At 44.0% G+C, this 20,140-nt stretch overlaps 1 protein-coding gene across 1 annotated transcript in view; it reads right to left on the minus strand.

The window, feature by feature from the left end:
• Positions 1-20,140, minus strand: part of CPZ (carboxypeptidase Z) — a 53,979-nt gene that overhangs the window by 15,620 nt on the left and 18,219 nt on the right. Inside the window, exons 5-10 of the mRNA XM_044417944.1 lie at positions 19,684-19,893; positions 17,136-17,332; positions 13,849-14,010; positions 13,344-13,502; positions 5,677-5,812; positions 4,053-4,192 (exon numbers count right to left, since the gene is read on the minus strand). Of these exons, the coding sequence (XP_044273879.1) occupies positions 4,053-4,192; positions 5,677-5,812; positions 13,344-13,502; positions 13,849-14,010; positions 17,136-17,332; positions 19,684-19,893 (1,004 nt within the window). The remainder of the gene's footprint in view (positions 1-4,052; positions 4,193-5,676; positions 5,813-13,343; positions 13,503-13,848; positions 14,011-17,135; positions 17,333-19,683; positions 19,894-20,140) is intronic.

The following is a 20,140-nucleotide window of genomic DNA, read 5'->3' on the forward strand; positions in this document are numbered from 1 at the left end:
CTAATTTGAAAGTTGGAAAGCTTCAGCAATGAAGACCCTGGCAAGCCCTCTTCTGCCACAGAAAAGCCTGGTACCTCCCGTTTGAGATGGCTTCGTAGTTTGAGATGTGTAGGCCCAGTCCCATGGCAGAGTATATATGCCGGGACAGCATGTCTAGACAGCAGCCTTCATGGTCAGTTGGTTCAGAGCGTTCCCTTTGCTGTCAGCCCTGTGTTGACTCAACAACAATGGTATTCAGGCATGGATGGTGGAGTTAAAAGGGTATGTCTCTCATACCCTGTACATCCCCCCCAGTTGTCACAATGTAGGCTGGTTGGTAAACTCCCAGGTTTCCTTCATGGTGTCCACCAGGTTTGGTATGAACAGTATTGCTACAGGAACAGAGTCCTCCATTTGGATCACATTGTAGACTCTGTCTTCATCTGGTTTGGTGCCTTTCTGGGCTTGGATGCCCAGAGACATGACCATGCAGAGGACATGTTACAAAAAGCGACCTAGGCTTTCCCCTGGGGATCCAGGGCCTTGAGACAAGACAATGTTGTCAGGAGATATAGAAATTGGTTCCTCAGACTCTGGATGGGAATCAGAATTCAAGGCATAGTCCAGCAAGCTGGAAGAGGATAAGCCAGATGATGAAGAAGGTGATCTCTGTTTGGTACCAGACTGTGGTTGATGGCCTTTGGATGGATGGTGTCCAGCAGTTGATGAATCCTGGATGGGATGACAGCTCAAGTGCACTGGAGTCCATTGCTCACCGGGTCAAGCATGGGTTGGCGGCCATGGATAATCACTTGGGTCAGGTGCTTGCTTTCATGGATATCCTGGAAAGTAACGTCCAGTATACTGGGCTGGTACCCAGGACAGATTCCTCCTGTATATATGGGTATCCAGTTTGAAACTTGGAACTGACTGATAGAGAAAGATCTGCAGTATGTTCAAAGATACCAACCATAAAGCTGTGGTGTTGGAGGACTAGAAGGTTCTACCTCATGGCATGGTGTATGCTGTGATCAAGCCAGAATTTTTGGGATAGCCAGCGAATGAACTGGAGAGTCATGAATCTCTCCCTCAGAGAATGACGTTGGTGGAGCCAGTTCGGTTTGGATCGGAGCAGGCTCCAATCGAGTTGGAGTGACTGGTATTGGAGCAGCTTCAGAGGCATGTGTAGGTTGCAGGGCAGGCATTACTGTGGTAGCCAGGGTCACTGGTGGGACAGGCAAACCATGATGTTAAGTTGCTACCAGTGTCTGTGTTTCTTCAAGGGCTTGTCATTGTCCAGCTTTTTGGCCCTTTTGCACTCTTCCACCACTAAATGCATCCTCTTTTCTTTGCAGTGCCTTTGAAGGTCAGAGGAGGCCAACTTCTTCAGTACCAACAGAGTTGGTTTTGATGCACCTGCTGCTGTAGAGTTAGGGCACCTTGGGGAAGCCCCTTTAGAGGTGGAAGGGCAATTGTTTTTGTTGCCAGCTTAGTGATGAGGGCCCTTTCCCACAGCTTCATTTTTAGACATCCAGCCCTATTTTTGAGGGCTTGTTTGGTAAATGCCTGACAGTGAGAGCATTTGTCAACTCAGTGCTCCTCACCCAGGCACTGGACACACAATAAGTATCCGTCAGTAGACGGCATTTTGACACTGCACCTGATGCACTTTCTGAAGGCACCATCAAAAGGAGAAGAGGAAAATGAAGATGAAGTCTGAGGTAAAAAAGGGGAGACGATAGAAGGGTTTTATATATATATAGGACTGTTGAGGCAAAGAGAGAAAAGGGGGATAGGAACAGACAATAGCAAAAAGAGGCAAAAAAGAACAAGAGTAAAGCTCTGAGGTAAAATATTGACAAAAAGCTAGGAATCCCAAGGCACAGCAAATGGTAGTTGAAAGTGAACTGAGAAATGGTGGGAACCCTGCCTATTTATCCTAAAAAGGAAGGGGGTGGGGCTCCCACCAAAAATTCTATACTCAGCTGGAGAAAACTTCCAGAATGGAGGCACTGTGCAGGTACAGCACCCATATGTGTGATTCACAGAGACCACAAAGAAGGACTTGTGTATTGTCTGAAGTCTCTACATCATGGGTCCTCAAACTATTGCCCACAGGCTGGATCCGGCCCTCCATGCCCATTTATCCAGCCTGCCTCAGAGCTTTTGGACTTGCTCAGAGAAAATGATCTCCAAGCAAGTCCAAAAGCTCTGAACTGGCACAGGCATTCTCTGAAACTGAGCAGAGAGCCAGCACACACACCAAATTGTAACTGCTCTCTTCAACTGCGCATGTGCCAGCTCTTCCCCCACCATTGCACGCATATACAGAGCTGGAATACATAGCAGGAGACAGAAGAGATGGGGGCGGAAGAGAGAGAGAAATGAAGATGCTAAAAAAGGATTGAAGGTAAGAAAAATATAAGTTTTTAAATCCATTTTTTAAGTATGTGAGCCACGTCCACGGGCTGTGAGCCAAGCCACGGCTGCCTTGCCGAGCCCAGGGGCAGCCACTCGATGGCAGCAGTGACTTGCCCAGAGAAGGCAAGAAACCTCAGCCTTCTCTGGGCAAGCCACTGCCACCATCGCTCTTGAGCAGCTGCCCCCAGACTTGGCAAGGTGGCCACGACTTGCCCAGAGAAGGCCATGGCGGGGGCGTAGGAGCCATGGCCTTCTATGGGCAAGCTGCCGCCGTTGAGTGGCTGTGCTGCTTCTTTCCCTCACGGTGGGGAGAGGCGGGAGGCAGCCAGCTGTGGTCCCATCCCTCACCTCCCCTCACCTTGGAAAGAAGCCCTTACCTACCTCCTCGCAGCCCTCTCCCAGCTGGGGGAGCCGCCCTGTGCTCGCCTCTCCAGCTTTCCACTCCCGCTCTGACTCCCTCGGAACCAGGGCAGTGGCGAGGAATATGATTTCCATTATGCCCAACCAGCATGATCAATGGAAGTTGTAGTCCAACTCATCTGGACAGTACCAGTTTTGGCAAGGTTGCACTTAAAATATGGTAACATTAGCTCTCCAGCCAAATACAACCATTGTGTATTGTGGGAATTGTTCTGGGCTGACTTGCTTCAAATACTTTGAGTGGCATTAACAGTATGTATCCTTAGTATTTTTGCTTCATTCTTTGTAAATGCCAGTTGCGGTCATCAGCTGCATTATGCAAAATGCTATATTTAGTGCCTTGGTTGTGTCGTAGCTATGTCCCTTGAATATGGACATGCTCTTCCCCACCTCATCTTGGGATTCTGCTGCAGCCCGAGGGAGCGGACAAACATTTTAAATTATTTTTTTAATTTTAATTATTTTTAATTAATTTTTAATGTGCAGTGTGCATAGGAATTCGTTCATATTTTTTTCAAACTATAGTCCGTCCCCTCCCCAACAGTCTGAGAGACAGTGAAGTTGCCCCCTGTTTAAAAAGTTTGAGGACCCCTGCTCTACATGCTTGACAACTAGCCATAAAAATTCTTTAAAGGGGGTTTTGAGTGAGAACTGGTGGTTTTGGACTGGGATATATATATCTTTGTTCCTTTCCTTTTTAAAAAATGGTGTGGATGTACTTTTAGAGTTTCCCAACCCCACAGAGATTTGGGACAAAGTGCACACTGTGTACCTCCAAGAAGAATGCATGTAGGAAGTTTAAAAGGAAAAATGATATATTGAGCCCGGAGCGGCTTACAGTAGTGGCAGGGAGCCGACTCATTCCTCCTGCATTGTTCCCTGGGATACCTGTGGGAGGACTGTCATACCTGTGGGAAGACATTGCCATTCCTAGAACCTGTCACTTGAGCAAATAGTAGGGCAGTTAGTATGACTGCAGGATGGCTTTTTAACCATTTGGCACATGCCAGCTGCATGCTGCCCCAATTTGTATAATTATCATCACAGCTTCTTCTGTTGTATGAACCAATGAGCACGGCTTTTTGTGGGGTAACAAACTACCATACAGCCTTTTTAGAATGAGACCAGCATGCATGGAATGGTTAACAAGCATGGACCTAGCCAGGGTAACAAACCATCCTTGGTGGACAACTCAGTAAAGGACAGAAGAGAGAAATAAGACACAACACTACCATTTCCATTAATTTCAGAAGGGCTTCTCTGTTTTCCTGCCAGAGTGAATACAGTTCTTCAGCCAGAGGAAATTTCTCACATCCAAGCTCCAAAGTAATTTCAAAACAGTTGGTGTGAAGGTAATTAAAATCTGCCATTCCTAGAAGAGAAGAATTGTAGGTCTCATCAAAGATTTTATACATTGCACTGTTATCCAAACAAGTAAAATATTAACATACATATGATAAAATCAAGAAGAAGAAAAATTATGCAAGACACTGAAAATTCAAAATGCACAAGCAAATAAAAAGGTTTTAGGGTTCCAGAAGGAATGTAAGTCCTGCTAATGGGAGTACTTTCTTTGAGAGGGTATACCAAAGACTAGGTGCCTTTCCAGAAAGAATACTTTGTTTTGAACTTGTATATAATACACTTCCCCTTCATGGATCACAGCCTTGTCTCCTCCTGTAGTATAGGGAACACTGCAGAAGCACTGAGATGCCCCCTGAGTGGCAGCAAGTCATTTACCACTGACCATGGCTTTCCTTTTTGAATATGTGCTATCCACACTCAGAAGCAAAGGCAGACAAAGGCCACATGAAATCCCTACAAAAAACCAGAAGATTCTTCTACCAAGAATGCTTTCCAAAAACAACCCCCCCCCCCACACACACAACAGTTCTGAAAAGAATTCTTCATGCAGGACTGCAAACTGTCATGGCCATGGTGTACGCATTGGACACACTACAGCCTCTTAGTCCAATGTTAACTGTTTTTCATTCTTTTTAAAGGTTGGGAAGAAAACAACCTTTGTCGTCACAGCCAAGCCAAGAAGTAAAATAATCCCTTGGCCAGAACAGCAAAAAACCTGCTCTGGCCATGGACTTGAACTAATGGAAGCTGCTCAAGGAACGGTGGTCATCAGTTTTCCCTGAGGACTCAGGAGAAGCTCCAGCAGACCACTTGATCTTACTTCCTTCTGGGCAACTTTGGTCAATGGCTTGATCCTGCCTGCCACTGGCACCACTGCAATGGCCACTGCAGCCAAGAAGGTGCTATTCTGCTTGCCTTCCTCAGGAAGAAGGCAGGTATAGCAGCTGGGCACCTGCAGCCCCCCAATGCAGTTCCATTTATGTTCTTGCACACTGTGCAATTAGTGGTCCCACCTGGGAGGCTGATCCCTAGCCGCATTGACAGATATACAATCAGTGGAGCTCTTAGGCAGATGTGCAGCCATCTAACTGTTACGCACTGTTGCCAGTCTGGAAATTCAGAGTGAGTTTCTGTGCAGAGATCTTCTTCGTTGGCTTGGGGGAAATGACACTGGATACTTCTGGGTTTGAAGAGCAAAGTTTTTAGTACCCTGACTGAACATCTGAGGTGCTATCACAATGTGTGGCTACTGGGTCATGTTTGGTTTGGCGGTCGTAAACTATGCATACCTGCATTATCACCTATAGCCAGAGCATCTCTTTTGACTTGCACTGACACACTACCAAAGACTTCAGCCCACCAAAATTAGCTATTATAATCCACTGATATGAGAATCAGCTTCTCCATCTTGAGACCTTTTCCTTCTGTAATTATTTAAGATTGCAAACTTCAAAAAACTTGCAGAATTATCAAAATGCTAAAAAGATTTACCTCCAGTAAAGCTATACCACTCAGCACCATTTATGATACCACCTCGTTTCACGAAATTTCCACCACAACGCATTTCTGATTTGTCTGATATGCTGGGGTGTGCATCTGCATAGGTTTTAGACAGCAATCTGAACATCTAAAAGAAAGTTTATATTTAACATTATAGATCAAACACTACCATTTATTATTTATTTATTTGATTTCGATGCTGCCTGTTTAGCCATAGGCTCTCTGGCCAGCTTACATATAATCAGTATCATGATGCAATGCAGTACAATAAGAGGTTACTGATTTCTGAGAATTTCAATGGGCTCACATGTTCCAGTTGCTCCATACAAAGAACACTGGGACCCCAGCAGACTCCTGGGCAAGCTATGATCAGAGGCAACATGAATGAAACCTTTGGCTTCTACACGGTAGGATCCTCGGTATCATGGGAGGCGTGCTTCACCTGTGAAGAAAAACCTGACTCCTACCATTTGTGCATAGTAGCAACCCAGACCTTCTAAGCTTCTAAGCTGTGGCCTGCATAGCAGCTCACCACTCCAGAGCTGTTATGGGAGACATAAAAACTTTATCTGGCTGGCTGGAATAAAGTTAACCTTGGATGAAAATGTCTGGCAGGAAGGTTGGTCTTTTGTATAATTTATGGAATCTATCTTTTTATTTTTGTTATATTTGACTGAAGGTTGTGTTGTATGTCCATTTTCTAAAGATGGGAGATCTAGAAACCTATCCAATTGGTTTTGGACTTGGTCAGAACAGTAACATGACCCTTGGGGCCTTGCTCAAAGAACCATGCCTATCCAACCCACTAGGACCATTCTAGTATTGGCATGGTCCTCCTCCAACCCCATTGTCAGTCTTGCACCATTGAATAGGGACCATTTTGGCATCCATTCTGGCACTGAGCCCCTGCTCAGTGCCAGAATCTAGTTTGAAGCTCCTGGCAGATGCCTATCTAGTCCCTTAATACCTGCAGAGATCCCTTGTCTGATTGCTTCAACCATTACCAAGTTTTCCCTGATATTCAACAGAAATTTGCCTTCCTCCAACTTAGGCTTGGCAGTTTATATTCTACAGAGAACAAATTGCAGCTCTCTTCTGTTTGACAATCCTTGAAAATTTTTCTCAAGTCTTCTCTTTTCAGAAAGAAACATATCCAGTTTCTTTCATCTTTCCTTGTAGAGCTTAGTTCCTAATTCCCTAACATCTTTGTTTCCCTTCTTTGAACTCATTCCATTTAATCAGAAACCCTTTTTGAAGTAAGATATCTAGAACTGGATAGAGTATTTGAGGTGAGGTCTGAGCAGTGCAGAGTAGAATGGAATGATCACTTCCTGTGGTTTAAAATACAACCTAAACATTTGTTTGCCTTTTTTGCAGCCACATCACACAACTGACTCATATTCAGCTGGTGACTGGCTAGAACTCCAGGATCCTTTTTCATACATGCTACTGCCAAACTAGGTGTTCTGTAGATTACACCTGCAGATTGGATTTCTTATTTCTAAATGAAAACCTTTGTACTGTTTTCTACTATAGTTCATTCTCTTATTTTCTCCCCAGTATTCTAAAATATTAGGATCATTTTCAATTTTAATTTTATTTCTGATTTCTAAGGTATTAGCTATCCATCCTAGTTTGTGTCATCTGGAAATTTGAGAAGTTTTTTGTCTGGCACTGGAAACAATAAAGGGTGAGCAGATGATCAGTTTCACCCAGGAGTGCCTGGAGCTGTTCAGCCACTACCAGCTCTAATACTTTCCCCAAGAAGGGGAAAGAAGGGGAAATAGGCCACAGGCCTATTGCTATTAACATCTTCTTGGTCCAGGTTAGATTTTTTCAGAGTGGTTTGACCACAGTCTCTTTTACATGCTGGTACCATTCCCTCTTTCAAAGAGGGATTTACAATCTCCTGGACCCAGAAACCCATCCCTTCTTTACTGAGAGTAATTATTTTTATTTATTTATTTTATTTTATTTAGAAGGCTTCTATGCCGCCCCATTCGCCGAAGCCTTGGGGCGGCTCACAATAATAATAAATAAATACGAACAGTATAAAACAATACAATATGAGTCGACCTGGCCCGAAAAATAAAATAAATAATATTAACAAAGAGCCAGTGTGGTGTAGTGGTTAAGAGCATGGGACTGGGACTCAGACAATCTGGGTTCTAGTCCCCACTCAGCCATGGAACCAACTGGGTGACTTTGGGCCAGTCGCAGACTCTCAGCCCAACCTACCTCACAGGGTTGTTGTTGTGGGGATAAGATGGAGGAGGAGATGTAAGCTGCCTTGAGCCCTTTGTAGGAAAAAGGCAGGATATAAATTGAAAAATAAACAAACAAACAATTAAAATAGCGTTTGAATAAAAAGGTCTTTGCCTGGTTCCGAAAAACAAATAACGACGGCGCCAGGTGGACCTCTCTGCCATAAGCCATAATGGTCAAGGGGCAAGCAAACAGGTGGTGGACAGGCTGAACTCAATAACTGAAATTCACCCAACAAAATTGGACCAGATGGGGCTCTGGGTGCCTCCAGCAATGGAACTGTATTAATGTGAAGTGTAATTCACAGTGAAACTGAGCAACTTTACCCTCAACGTAATATGCAAACTCATCACAGTGAGCTACCGAGGGTTCCACGAATTCTTTCTCTGGCCCAGGTTGTAAAAGGCCACAAACCACTCAGAAGAGCTCTGCTGGATGACACTGAGAGGACACAGTACTCTTCACCACCCTCACCAGAGTACGCTAAGGGAAGAAGGCGCTTGAGTATGATCATGTCAGCTGCCCAGGCCATCTCCTCATTCCACTGAAAGACCTGAGCTTCGACAGGAGAACCAGCCATATCAGCTGGGAATTTCCTCAGAGCCCTCTGGAAACCATTACCATCCATTAGTCTCCGGGGGTGGATCATTTTAATAAGTCCCCCACCCTTTCAGAGGGCAAAGGAGGCCAAAAGCCTAAACATCAGAAGAAAGTGCTTTGACCATGACAAGGGTTGTCAAAAAGATGAAGAACAGGATCACCTCCCAATTAACACAGAGTGCAGGACACAGAATCATGGGCTCAAGTTACAGGAAACCAGGTTCTGGCTAGAAATTCTTGTTAGAGCAGCACAACAATGGAACCAATTACCCAGGGAGGTTTGGGCTCTCCCACATTTAGAGGCACTCAAGGTGCAGCTGGAGAGCCATCTGAGAGGGATGGTTCAACTTGGAGTCCCGAGCAGGGGGTTAAACCCAAAGGCCCTCTGGCTCCTTCCAACGCTATGTTCTAGGTTTGCTATGATTCTAAGTCCCACTACAGCTGCTCTCCTAGTAACTGCTAGGGTTATTTGGAGGAGACACCATTGTTCCTGTGTCTACAGGTCTGGGTGGCCCATATCCCCTTCTATTTCTTGAAGGAGGGAGTCAGCACCCATGACCTCCCTTCTTTTTGTGCTGCAGGGAGCAGTTTTTATTTATTTATTTCGATTTATATTCTGCCTTTTTCCTACAAAGGGCTCAAGGCAGCTCACATCTCCTCCTCCATCTTATCCCCACAACAACAACCCTGTGAGGTAGGTTGGGCTGAGAGTCTGTGACTAGCCCAAAGTCGCCCAGTTGGCTCCATGGCTGAGCGGGGACTAGAACCCAGACTGCCTGAGTCCCAGTCCCATGCTCTTAACCACTACACCACACTGACTCTCCAGTTCCATCCCTTCTATTCTTTTGGGCTCCAACATCTTGCTCCCTTTCCAGAAAGGTTTTCTGTAGATCTTCCACTGATGGCTCCAAGGAACACTCTTCAACAAAAGCATGGAAGTGGCTTCCTAGTTCCAGAGATGACAAGAGCCTTCTGAATCATTTCCACTTGGGTGTCACTGTCCTCCATACTGGTTGCTCCTGCTTTCGCTGATCCTGCTCCTCTTTCCTAGTGGCCCCCCAAAGTAGTTTTTCCAGCACCTTCTGTGCTCTTCACGCTCTCTAATAGGTTGAAGTATGGGCACATGCTGTTCTCATATCATTTTTTCTAGTAACGAGACCAGTTTGTACTCACTACAAACTCACACCATGCTATCTTCAAGCAGGAAAGCAAACCATTTTTGAACAGCACCTGTTTTCTCCTCCTTGTAGATCCTCCCCTGTTGTTGCTAGTGCAGTGGTCCTTCCTTATTATTTCCTCAGTAGCTCCATGGATGGGCCCTTCTAAGTACACACTGTCTACTTATGGGGGAAAAATATTAGGGACTTCTTCCTTGACCTCCTCTGCTAGACTCCATGCTGAATACATGCTTGCTCTTCCTATTCGCTCACTCAGTGAGCTCAGTCCAAGTCCCAAAGTTTTGCTTGGCTTGGGTAGAGTTGTTTCTGTTTTACTTTTGTGTGCAGTTATCAGCACAGTATACTAATTTGTTTTACTTTTTAAAAACCTGATTACCAAATTGATATAAATAATTGTTCCAAAGCTGAGACCAATTACTATTAATTTGCTTATGTGAACCACACAGGGTAATTGCAGAAGCATCTAGTTAGTGACCTCCCTCACACTTCCAAAGGTGCTACTCGTAAATACTTCGAGGCTCATTGCACAGAGCTTGCAAGTCGAAGTATGGAATGCTCTTTTCTCCTAGTACACACTAAAAAGCTACTATCAGCCCTAGTTTAATGTCAGCAGCAGTAGACTGCAGACATTCTGTTAACAACATTTGAAAAACCTTCCAGAAAAGCACTCAGCTGTAGATGTGCCTAGTTAAAGTATTCTGGTGCCTGCAGGAGATGCTGTGGAGCCATAAAGCAGCACATGTGCCTTTGAGATTAAAATGGGGAGAAAGCAGTGCCCCAGACTACTTGTGACTGTGCAGTTATCAGAGGGACTGCAACTTAGAAACAGTCTCTGGCTCAAGAGTAAGCCTGGGTGCTGCAGCAAGGAGAGGTAAAGCCACAGCTTACAGGACACATTTTACTCTTTGGGGCCTGAATACTCAGAACAGAGTTCCAAGTTCACAAGTGAGAGGAGCAGCAGACAAAAGCAGGCTGCAGATCATTTACTACAATGTGTTTAGCTTCCCCTTATTTATGTTTTTAGGTCTGCATCATACAGTATCCAGAACTAGCAACAGAAAATAATGCAAGTTATTGCATTTTCTTTCCACTCTTCTTGTTTGAGGCAGGCAACCTTTTTGCCCCCAGGGTTGAAACGAAGCGATGGGGCACACACACTCACATATGCACATATGCCTCAGTTAGATGCATGTGCACAGACACCACCTTCCCTGTTTGCCTTGGTAAAAGAGCAGCTTTGATCAAGATTGCTAGGAGGTCAAGTTAGACCCTCTGGTTTCTCCCTGCAATCCTAATCACGACCACCACCTCCTTGTTGCGAAGGAACTAGAGAAACAGTGAGCTTGAAGAGGATCACTGGAAGGAGGGAGAGGCTCTAGCCTCTCTCCCCAGAGGTCTTTCCCCTGCCACCCAGTTGATCCTACTCAGAACTGGTATTGGCCTGCTGCTATTAACAATTGTGAGGTTTGAAATTGCCTCCCTCCCAATTTAAGAGCAGCAGGGAAATTGTAAATTTTCCTCATGGCCCAGCTGAAGTAGGCAGATCATACCAGTAATTCTGCAAAGAGTGATTGTGTTTGCCCAAATGTGTTCTGCTTCTGCAAAGCAGGAAATTGTTCATTTTGCCTGCAAGCAAACTCAAACACTATAATCATGTCAAACACCCCCCCCCCAATCCTTTTCATACAAGATCATGAACCAGGGAACTCCTACTCTATCCATTACTTTTTTTGGCTAGTGTATGATGTGTATATGGAGACAGAAAAAAGATGGAAATCTATAGAAACCATACAAATTCTGGCAATGCATGAATGATTTACATTTAAGCTGTCTAGCAGTGCTTAAACAAATAATCACTAGAACTGAGCTGTAGAATATATTATTACTGCAAGGCCTCAGCCCTGAAATATAGGAGTTGCTGCTTCTGAAAAAGGCAGTGCCTTTCTTTCCCTACATTATGACCCAACACTATCCAGAATAGTAGGTATGATATCCAGACTAGGGTTAAAGAGTTCCATGCTCGCCTCAGTCCCCACACTTGTCCCATAGTGGGATTTCTGCTTTGAGGCCCCAGAACCTCTCCCCCATTTCACGGGAGCACCGGCCTCTGTCTTCAAGGGCACCACCACTTCTACACCACTACTCATACAGCCACTTCCATTGGCTTGGGGAGTGAATGGTGGGATTAGGGAGTGTTGGATTGTGGGGAAGGTCGAAGGAGAGCTAAGAATGGATATCCTGACCAAGTGCTCTCGACAGTGCTCTCCCAAGAAGCTTGAGCGACAGGCCGATTAACTTTTACTGAGCTCAGGCTATTTGCCCTGTCTACAAGCCCTTGCATATGGGTACAACTTGGGACTGGGCTGTCAAGGCACTGGGAACCTGGGACTGGGAACTGGACTGTCACTTAAGGAAGCTGCCACTCAACAGTTCAACATCAACCAGAGCCAGCACAACTGGCTCCTGCATGAAACTTTTACAAGTTCGCTTTTTAAAAATTAGACTCTTATTAGGCAACTACATTTGGATAGGAAAGACCAGAGCAAGCCCTTTCATGTCAGGTGGCTCTAAAGGCATAATAGCTGAGAGAAAAGAAGGTGGAAGAGATCTGAGAAGACAATACTGGATGGAGTAAGAGTGTGATGGAAATTGAGTTAAAGGGAACAACTCTTACTGCATCCATAAAAACTGCATGATGCTGTCATGAGGAAGGCAAAAGTGCTGGGCAGCCTAAGAGGCTGGTTAAGAGTCACCTCTGCGCATCAGATTAAACACCACTACAGGCTGGAAGTCATCCTTCACTCCCCACTTTCTACTAGCATAACCATCACATATAAGTCAACCAATGAACTTATGCTAATTACCTCCTCATAATCACCAGGAACAGGCAAGATATTAATATTATTATTAATAATAATGTATTGCAGTCTGACTACATGTTCAGTGTTTCTTTCTGATCCAATTTACATGACTTCCCCATCTAAATACCCTATAAACATATAGGGTAGAGTATATAAGTCTTATAGGGTATACAAGGGATAGAAGGGTTTTCCTACATTTGTAATTCAAATTACTACAAATTACTCTTTCATCTCTTGTATGTATATATGCAGAAGAGGGTGGTGAGAAATCTTGCAGTGCAATTTCCCCAGATTTACTTAGAAGGAAATTTCATTAATTTTCAAGTAAAGATACTCATAGCTGTAGTTCCCTCCCATCCCAAAATGAAAATGCTTCTTTTGACATACTTCATAAACAAGACTTCACTGCCCCCTTCTGTTGTTTTTTTATTTCACTGTGAGGAGCTCTTTCTTTGTGTTTGCTGCTTCTGGGGACGATGATGTGAACTGCTTGGGATGGCTATTTAACCATTCATCTTTCTTTCCAAGGGCAGGTAATGAGCAGAATCCAATCATTTTCTTGGATATGATGGCCCTTGTTCTAAACTGCAGTGGGAGTGCCTATGCTAAGCCATTTAGATGCATACAGTTGAGGTTTCTTGTGTTATCACAGGTTGTTGTGACACAATTCTTACAGATACATTAGGCACACAATTTGTAATTTATACAGGTTAGCATGGGATATGTTCCAAGTGATTCTGCAATATACTTTTACCTTCTCATCAGGGGTAGGGGAGAACATTTTCTCTTCCAGGGGATGTACTGAATAATCAAAAGGATAAGAAACCACCAAATCACCCCCATGAAGACTGGCAGACAGTACAAATGGGATGGACTTGATCCACTTCATAACAGCTTTTGTCTCTGGTGCTACCTGAAGAACAGGTTTAAAATAATTGCATTAGGAGGCACTTCAGATCATCTCATTAAGACACAAAATACAGCATGGAGGCTGTTACTGGAATGCTTAGTCATGTTTCTTTGTAAAATAATATTTTGTAAATTAAGGGTGCAGTCATTTTGATATCCATAAATAAAATGATTAGCTAATGAAAGTAACACTAATCTTTGTTCCCTGAAGATCAGAGCTCACATGTGTATACAAAAATTTTTTTTTGCATTTTGGGTCCTCCAAACCTGAGGATATTGTTGAATTTAACAGAATATCATGTCAATAGAATACAGAATAGGACATATTTAATAAGCCTGTTATTCCATACCTTACCCCACCAGTAAGACGGTGGAATGGGAAGATGGTCCATACGTGCCCCTCTGATCCTGGTGAGTCTGTAAAATTCAGAGGTCAAATCTGGAAAGTTCCTGTTAAGATCAAGATTCTGAGCTGTTTGTCTCCCATTTGTCCATCCATTGTAGCCAGCTCCCTAGTTAACATCAAAAAAGGGAAGGGGTGATATATCACATCAGCCAATACAGAAATAAAACTGAACAGTCACACCTAGATATGGGCAACAAAAATCCTGCCCATGCCCCCAAAATTAACTGCAGATCAAACCAATCAAACTTTTGGTCACTTGAGGGGAAGAGGCCTAGCTTGCCATGGTCCTCAAAGAAAGAAGCCTGCCTTGGAGCCAGGACAGGGTGGCAGGGAGTAGCTACTGCTCCAGCAGTGGCTCCTCTGATGCCCCTTCCCATACATCTCTCTGAAAACTGGAGAAGCTGCCTGCAGTGTATTGATACTGCAACATCTTCCCTGCCTTGGATCATGGAGCTGAATTACCACTCCCACTCTTGGCAGAAAATGGCAAGCATTTGCAATGAGGCAGAGAAGAATTTCCATGGGAGGTGGTTGAAGCCCCATTGGTGAAGGTGTTCAAGAATAGGCTGGACATGCACATGGTAGGCATGTCATGAGTGGAGCCAGCTGGAGCTGGCGGTCAGACTAGATAGCCAAGGAGGTCCCTTCTGACTTGCTCTGTTTCTATGTAACTGTAGCTTGGATACTTGGAATAACTGAAGAAAACTCAAGGCTATGTAGCCCCACCTCCTGACCAACAAGAAGATACAGTTATCTGTCAGTCCCCAGCTACCCATAAAATAAACTGTTTTTGATAACTTAGGTTTAAATAGCCATGCATTGTCAGGGAAAATTAAAACAGGTTTATTATTGCAAAACAATTCCTGAGTTTTTTAAATCCTTCCTGGCCATGATTTTCCTAGCTGAGGAAAGCCATTTAGCAAATCTGTCACTTTGTAACTGCATTTTATGTGGTCTACTGGAATAATGGTGATGAGGTTATTAAGGTTCAACAGATAGTGCAGTGAATTTTCCCAGTGTCCAAAAGCCAAGAGTTCCCTGAAGCTCAAGAATTAAAAGATGAAGGAAAAAACATAAAATAGCTCCTCTATCATCAGCAAGCCTCAAGAGTAAAAAGAAGAAAAAGAAATTCAAACTGGAAAAGGCATAATAAGAAATTAGAAAGACTTTTAAATTATAATTAAAAATCCTAGGATGCATTTGTAAACAATTGCTTAATTATGATTCTGATACTTAATGAGACAAAATATGTATGAAGAGCTGAATGCAAAATCTTCAAGAAGAAATATTGGCCCATCAGTGAGAAATCTTATGGACGAAGGATAAGCACTAAGAAAAATTGGTATAAGATGCATTTCCAGTGGTTTATCACCCTGAAAGATATACAGAAAATGGACAAAAACTCTTTGGAAATGCAAAGAGATAGATGGAATATTTTATTATATGTGGTGGACATGTGGCAGAATTTAAAAAATGGAAGCAGATACATGCTAAGATGCAGAAAATACTCAAAATTGACTTTCCAATGAACGCCAAGAACATTTTATTGAGTATTGTCCCAGAGGCTATCCCAAAGATTATGTCAGAATTATACAAATACATGATAACAGTGGCAAGAGTGATAATTGCCTCAAAGTGGAAAGCTGAAGATTGCTTAGCTGTTGAAGACTAGAAAAACAAGCTAGCAACAATGGCAAAGCTAATTAGTTATGTCCAGTTGAAGAGTTTACATAAAGAGGGAAGATTTACTTTGAACATTTTAAATAGTAGTTAAAGAAAATATGGTTTATACAAATGTTTATGATTTCATTCACACCAAAGCAATGTTGAGATGTATAACTAACTGTATAGACTAGATAAATATATGACTGAGAATTGAATGGGTGGGCCAGGAGAGTGGCTGATAAAGGCTTTTGTTTATTGTAAATGTGCTTAAACAAGGAGTTGTGTGTTAAACCTTAGAACTACACTTGGCAGGAGGAGCTGCTTTTTTTCTTCTTATGATATACTCCTCCTTTCCCTCTGTTATATTTCCTGAAAAAATAAGATTTGCCCCCCTGCCCCCCCCCCACAAAGAAAACGTTCCTTGAAGTTGTGCAAAAGCTTCATAGGCTTCAGCTTGTTACGAAGAGCAACAGAGATAATTGGCTGGAAGTTGCTGTCCCCAGTCATTCTGCAGATGAGGCTTCCTTGAGAATGAAGCCGCTTGCTGAGTGAAGTGGGTTCTCTCCCACACCATCTCCCACAGTGGGAGAGAAGCAATGCACAGGAGCCCGGCCATGAGGCATTGCCTTTTGTCGTCAGTCTGGGGCAAGGGATGGGCGATGTGCTGTGACAGAAAAAGGAAGTGGCAATCTTTTCTACTTGTTTATAGTCTGCATCTGTGTTTTGTCATGCTGCTCAATAAACTAAACCACCTTTGACACAGGTGGTTTCATTTCTTCCTCAGTCTCCTCAATCCTAAAGTGAGGTGCTTTGACTGGGCCAGGCCCTGGGATTTAAAGACTCTATATTCTTTTTCATTGTATACTGTTATTTTATTCTATGTTAATTTCAATTTATGATTCCACTGTTCACAGATACATTTTTAGTGTGCCATTTATTTTTATTTCAAATGTCACAAATGTGGATACAAAGAATAAGAAACCTGAGGGGCACCATGCTGTGTGACTTCCCACAGCCCTTCCAACTCAGCAAGGTCCAGGCATCCAATGGGCTGTGGGACAGGCATGGAGACTAGGACCGCCTCTGCACACCCCTTGCCCTCCAAAACATTTAGCTGTCCCATTTCAGTCACCTGAATGTTTTTCCTGTCCATGCGAGGAGGAGGTACCCCCTGGGTTCTGCATAAAACAGGGTGCCTCTCCCCTCCCCTCCCCTCCCCTCCCACCCTGCCCACTGTCTAAGGCGGCCTTCAGAGGCACAGCCAGTGCAGAAGGAATGGCACCAGCTGCAAGTGGGGAGAGCCGGCTCTCTGAAGAAGGCTTCAGCAGGGACTCCAGCTTTCCTATGGCCAGCCTCCTAGTGTGTACTGGACATAGGATTGCATCCTAAATGAAGAAAGACTAAATAAACAAGCCAACTGTAAAGAACAATAAAACCCCATTGCATATATACCATTTCTCTTTCTTTCAAAGGCTCTCTATACCAGTGAAAATAAAAGCCAGAACCCTTTACCAGAACACTTTACTATCATTCCAGATTCTCAGCTATATCCTGCCATGCATTTACCTCTTCTGCTGCAAGTTCATATCCATCTGGATTCATGGAAGGAAGAAGATGAATTCGAGTGTTGTTGATCAATGTCTGGATCCTGACATTGCCAAGAATATATTCAGAGCACAGGTACTGGGCAAGATAGGTTAGTAATTCTTTCCCCACAACTTCATTTCCATGCATATTGGCAATGTATTTGAACTCTGGCTTGACTGTGAAAAAATAAGCCAGGTTATCTTTTACTGGATAACTTTCAAGATGTCTAAAGAAGGTGGTTGCTAAGACTGATATAGGCTGCTTGGCCATTGTGGCTTGTGCTGCCCTAGTCAAGGATGCATTCATTCATTCATTCATTCATTCATTCATTCATTCATTCATTTAATCATATCACTTACTATACCTAAAATGCTTAAGTGCTTTACAAAGCAAAGATTAAAGCGCACTAGGCTCCAACATAATAAATACAAAAACATAGATGTAAAACATGTGTAAAACCAAATATTCAAAACACCATAACAAAACAAACTGGGCAATATAAAATCAGGGAAGGCCTGAGTAGAGAAAGGGCTTTTCTGTGGTTATCTAAAAATGCCACAGCTGGTTCCTCCCAAATACCAGAGTAAAGGGCATTCCATAAAATGGGCATCCCCACTGCCACCACAGAGACGATCTACTTATTCTACTTAAGTAGAATCTACTTGGATTACTTATAGAATCATCAAATAGTACAGTTGGGAGGGGCCATGAAGGTCATCAAGTCCAACCAGCTGCTGTTGCCCATCACCAATTTACACCATCCAACTCAAGAGGACTGTTCACTTTTGCCATGAATGACTCCAGTGTGGGAGAGCTTACCACTTCTCCAGGTAACTGATTCCACTGTCATATTGCTCCAACAGTGAGGAAACTTTTCCTGATATCTAGTCTGAATCTGGGTTGTTGCAACTTGAGTTAATTATTCCATGCCCTACACTCTGGTATCAGCGAGAATAGATCTTGACCTTCCTCTCTGTAACTGCCTTTCAGGTGCTTAAAGAGGAATATTGTGTCCCTCTCAGTCTTCTCTTCTGAACATGCCCTGTTCTCTCAGGCTGAACATGCCCTGTTCTCTCAAGGCTGAACATGCCCTGTTCTCTCAGTCTCTCCTCATAGGGCAGTGTTTCCAAACCCTGGATCATTTGTTCATTCCAGTGTGCAGGACATTGAACAACAGACTTAAGTTAAAGGAGACCAGATTCAGACTAGACCAGAGGAAAAATGTCCACACTGTCAGAGCAGTATGACAATGGTAAGTTGTGGGCTCTTCCTCACTAGACACATTCAGAAAGCATCTGGACAGTCCTCTGAATGGGATGGTGTAGCATAGTGTCCTGCAATAGCAGGGGATTGGGCCCGATAGCCTTCTGGCCCCTCCCAACTCTACTATTCTATGATTCTATGTGGCTTGGCCCTTACAGAAATGGTTTCTTGGAAGATTTAAAATCACACAAAGTAGGTTTTAAGGATCAGTAAAGTCAAACTGAATGTAGACACATTTCCAAGAGCTTGGTGAGCTTCCATCTACCTCATTGCATATTTATAGCATCGTGGAAATTAATCACCTTTACTTCTTTTCAGAGAAAGAGCTGCTTTGTTGAGTTCTAGGATGCATCCTCAGTGCTGAAGTGACACTGTCCTTTGCAGCCCTGTGGCTTGGGGCCCAGGAAGGGCAGAGCATGCACCCCTGCCCTTGCTCTCCCTGACGATGCCATCTACAGCCTCATCCTTTTCGGGAGAATCCTTCCCACATTGCTGTGTTTCAAGCAGTGTCAGCAATCTGAGTGGGACCAGACCTTTCCAGGTAAGACCTTCCAGGTGCCTCAGGTGAGGATTGGGGAAGCAGCAGAGTGGTGCATCTCTGCCACATACCCACTGAAGGAACGTACTTATGGCTTCTCCCTGCTGGCCTCTACCTCGCCACTTTTCTCCACAGCCACTGCCAGAACTTTTTTGCACTGGCAAAGTGCTGCCAGTACTTTCTCAGATCTCGACCCAGTGTCTCCTGCAATGGCCTCCCTCCTACTCAACTCAGCCATAGGAGTGGTGCTGCTGCTGCCGCCGCCAGTGCTGCCACCCAGCTGTGGCTGCAAAAACTGCTTTAAAAAAGCAGTCTGCCCCACAACGGAAAGCAATGATGTTCGCATTTAACAGCCAAGCTTTTGGTGCCTGCCCAAAGCTCACCCTTATTTGAGGAAGACCATTTATGAGGGCAAAGCAAGGCTTGAGATGGTGCTGGGCTGCTGAACTCAGCTGGAGCAGTGCTGCTAGCAGGAAAACAGAGTGCGCCTGGCTTCCTGAGGAGCAGCAGCACGCAGCACGTGGGGGCCCTGCTGTCCCCAACAACAGACTAGGAGGATGCTGGGCATGGGGGAGGAAGCAGCAGCAGCTCAGGGGAGTGGAAGAGGAGGTGGAAATGGGGCTGAGGGGTGAGGGGAAGTCCATAGCAGGCAGCAAAGTGTTTTGGGCTGGCCTGACTCTGAGCATGTTCCATTTAGTTCTGATGTCAATTCCCACTGTTACTCACACAATTCATGGTGTCCAGGCCGAGTGGAAAACTCAATGACAAAGAGGTCTTTGCCTTCAAAGCTGCGGCCAATGCTGTACATCCTAGCTATGTGGGAACATCTGGATGCTACCTTTTTCAGTTCTCTCACCATTTGGGGGAACGAGTGATGGGTGAACCGAATAAATGTTGGTGACTCACTGACGGCATCGTCTGCAAATTCTGTCTCTCCTGCAAAGTAACATAATTGGTTTAACTAAATCAGCTCACTATTTGCATGCATATGTCCAAGAATATTGCAGCACAGCAGCATACATGATTTCACAACTGATTTATTCAAAGAAAAATTGGTCTATATCAAGGAAGATCACCAAACTGTAATTATATGATCAATTTGGCATGCTGGTATCATACCAACTAGTAGTTATGCCATCTTGTTTCCACAGTTACAAGCAGAGTAAGCCCTGGAGCAGAATCT

This window comes from Varanus komodoensis, unplaced genomic scaffold, assembly GCF_004798865.1.
Source record: "Varanus komodoensis strain SLA01 unplaced genomic scaffold, ASM479886v1 scaffold9, whole genome shotgun sequence".
Lineage (NCBI taxonomy): Eukaryota > Metazoa > Chordata > Lepidosauria > Squamata > Varanidae > Varanus > Varanus komodoensis.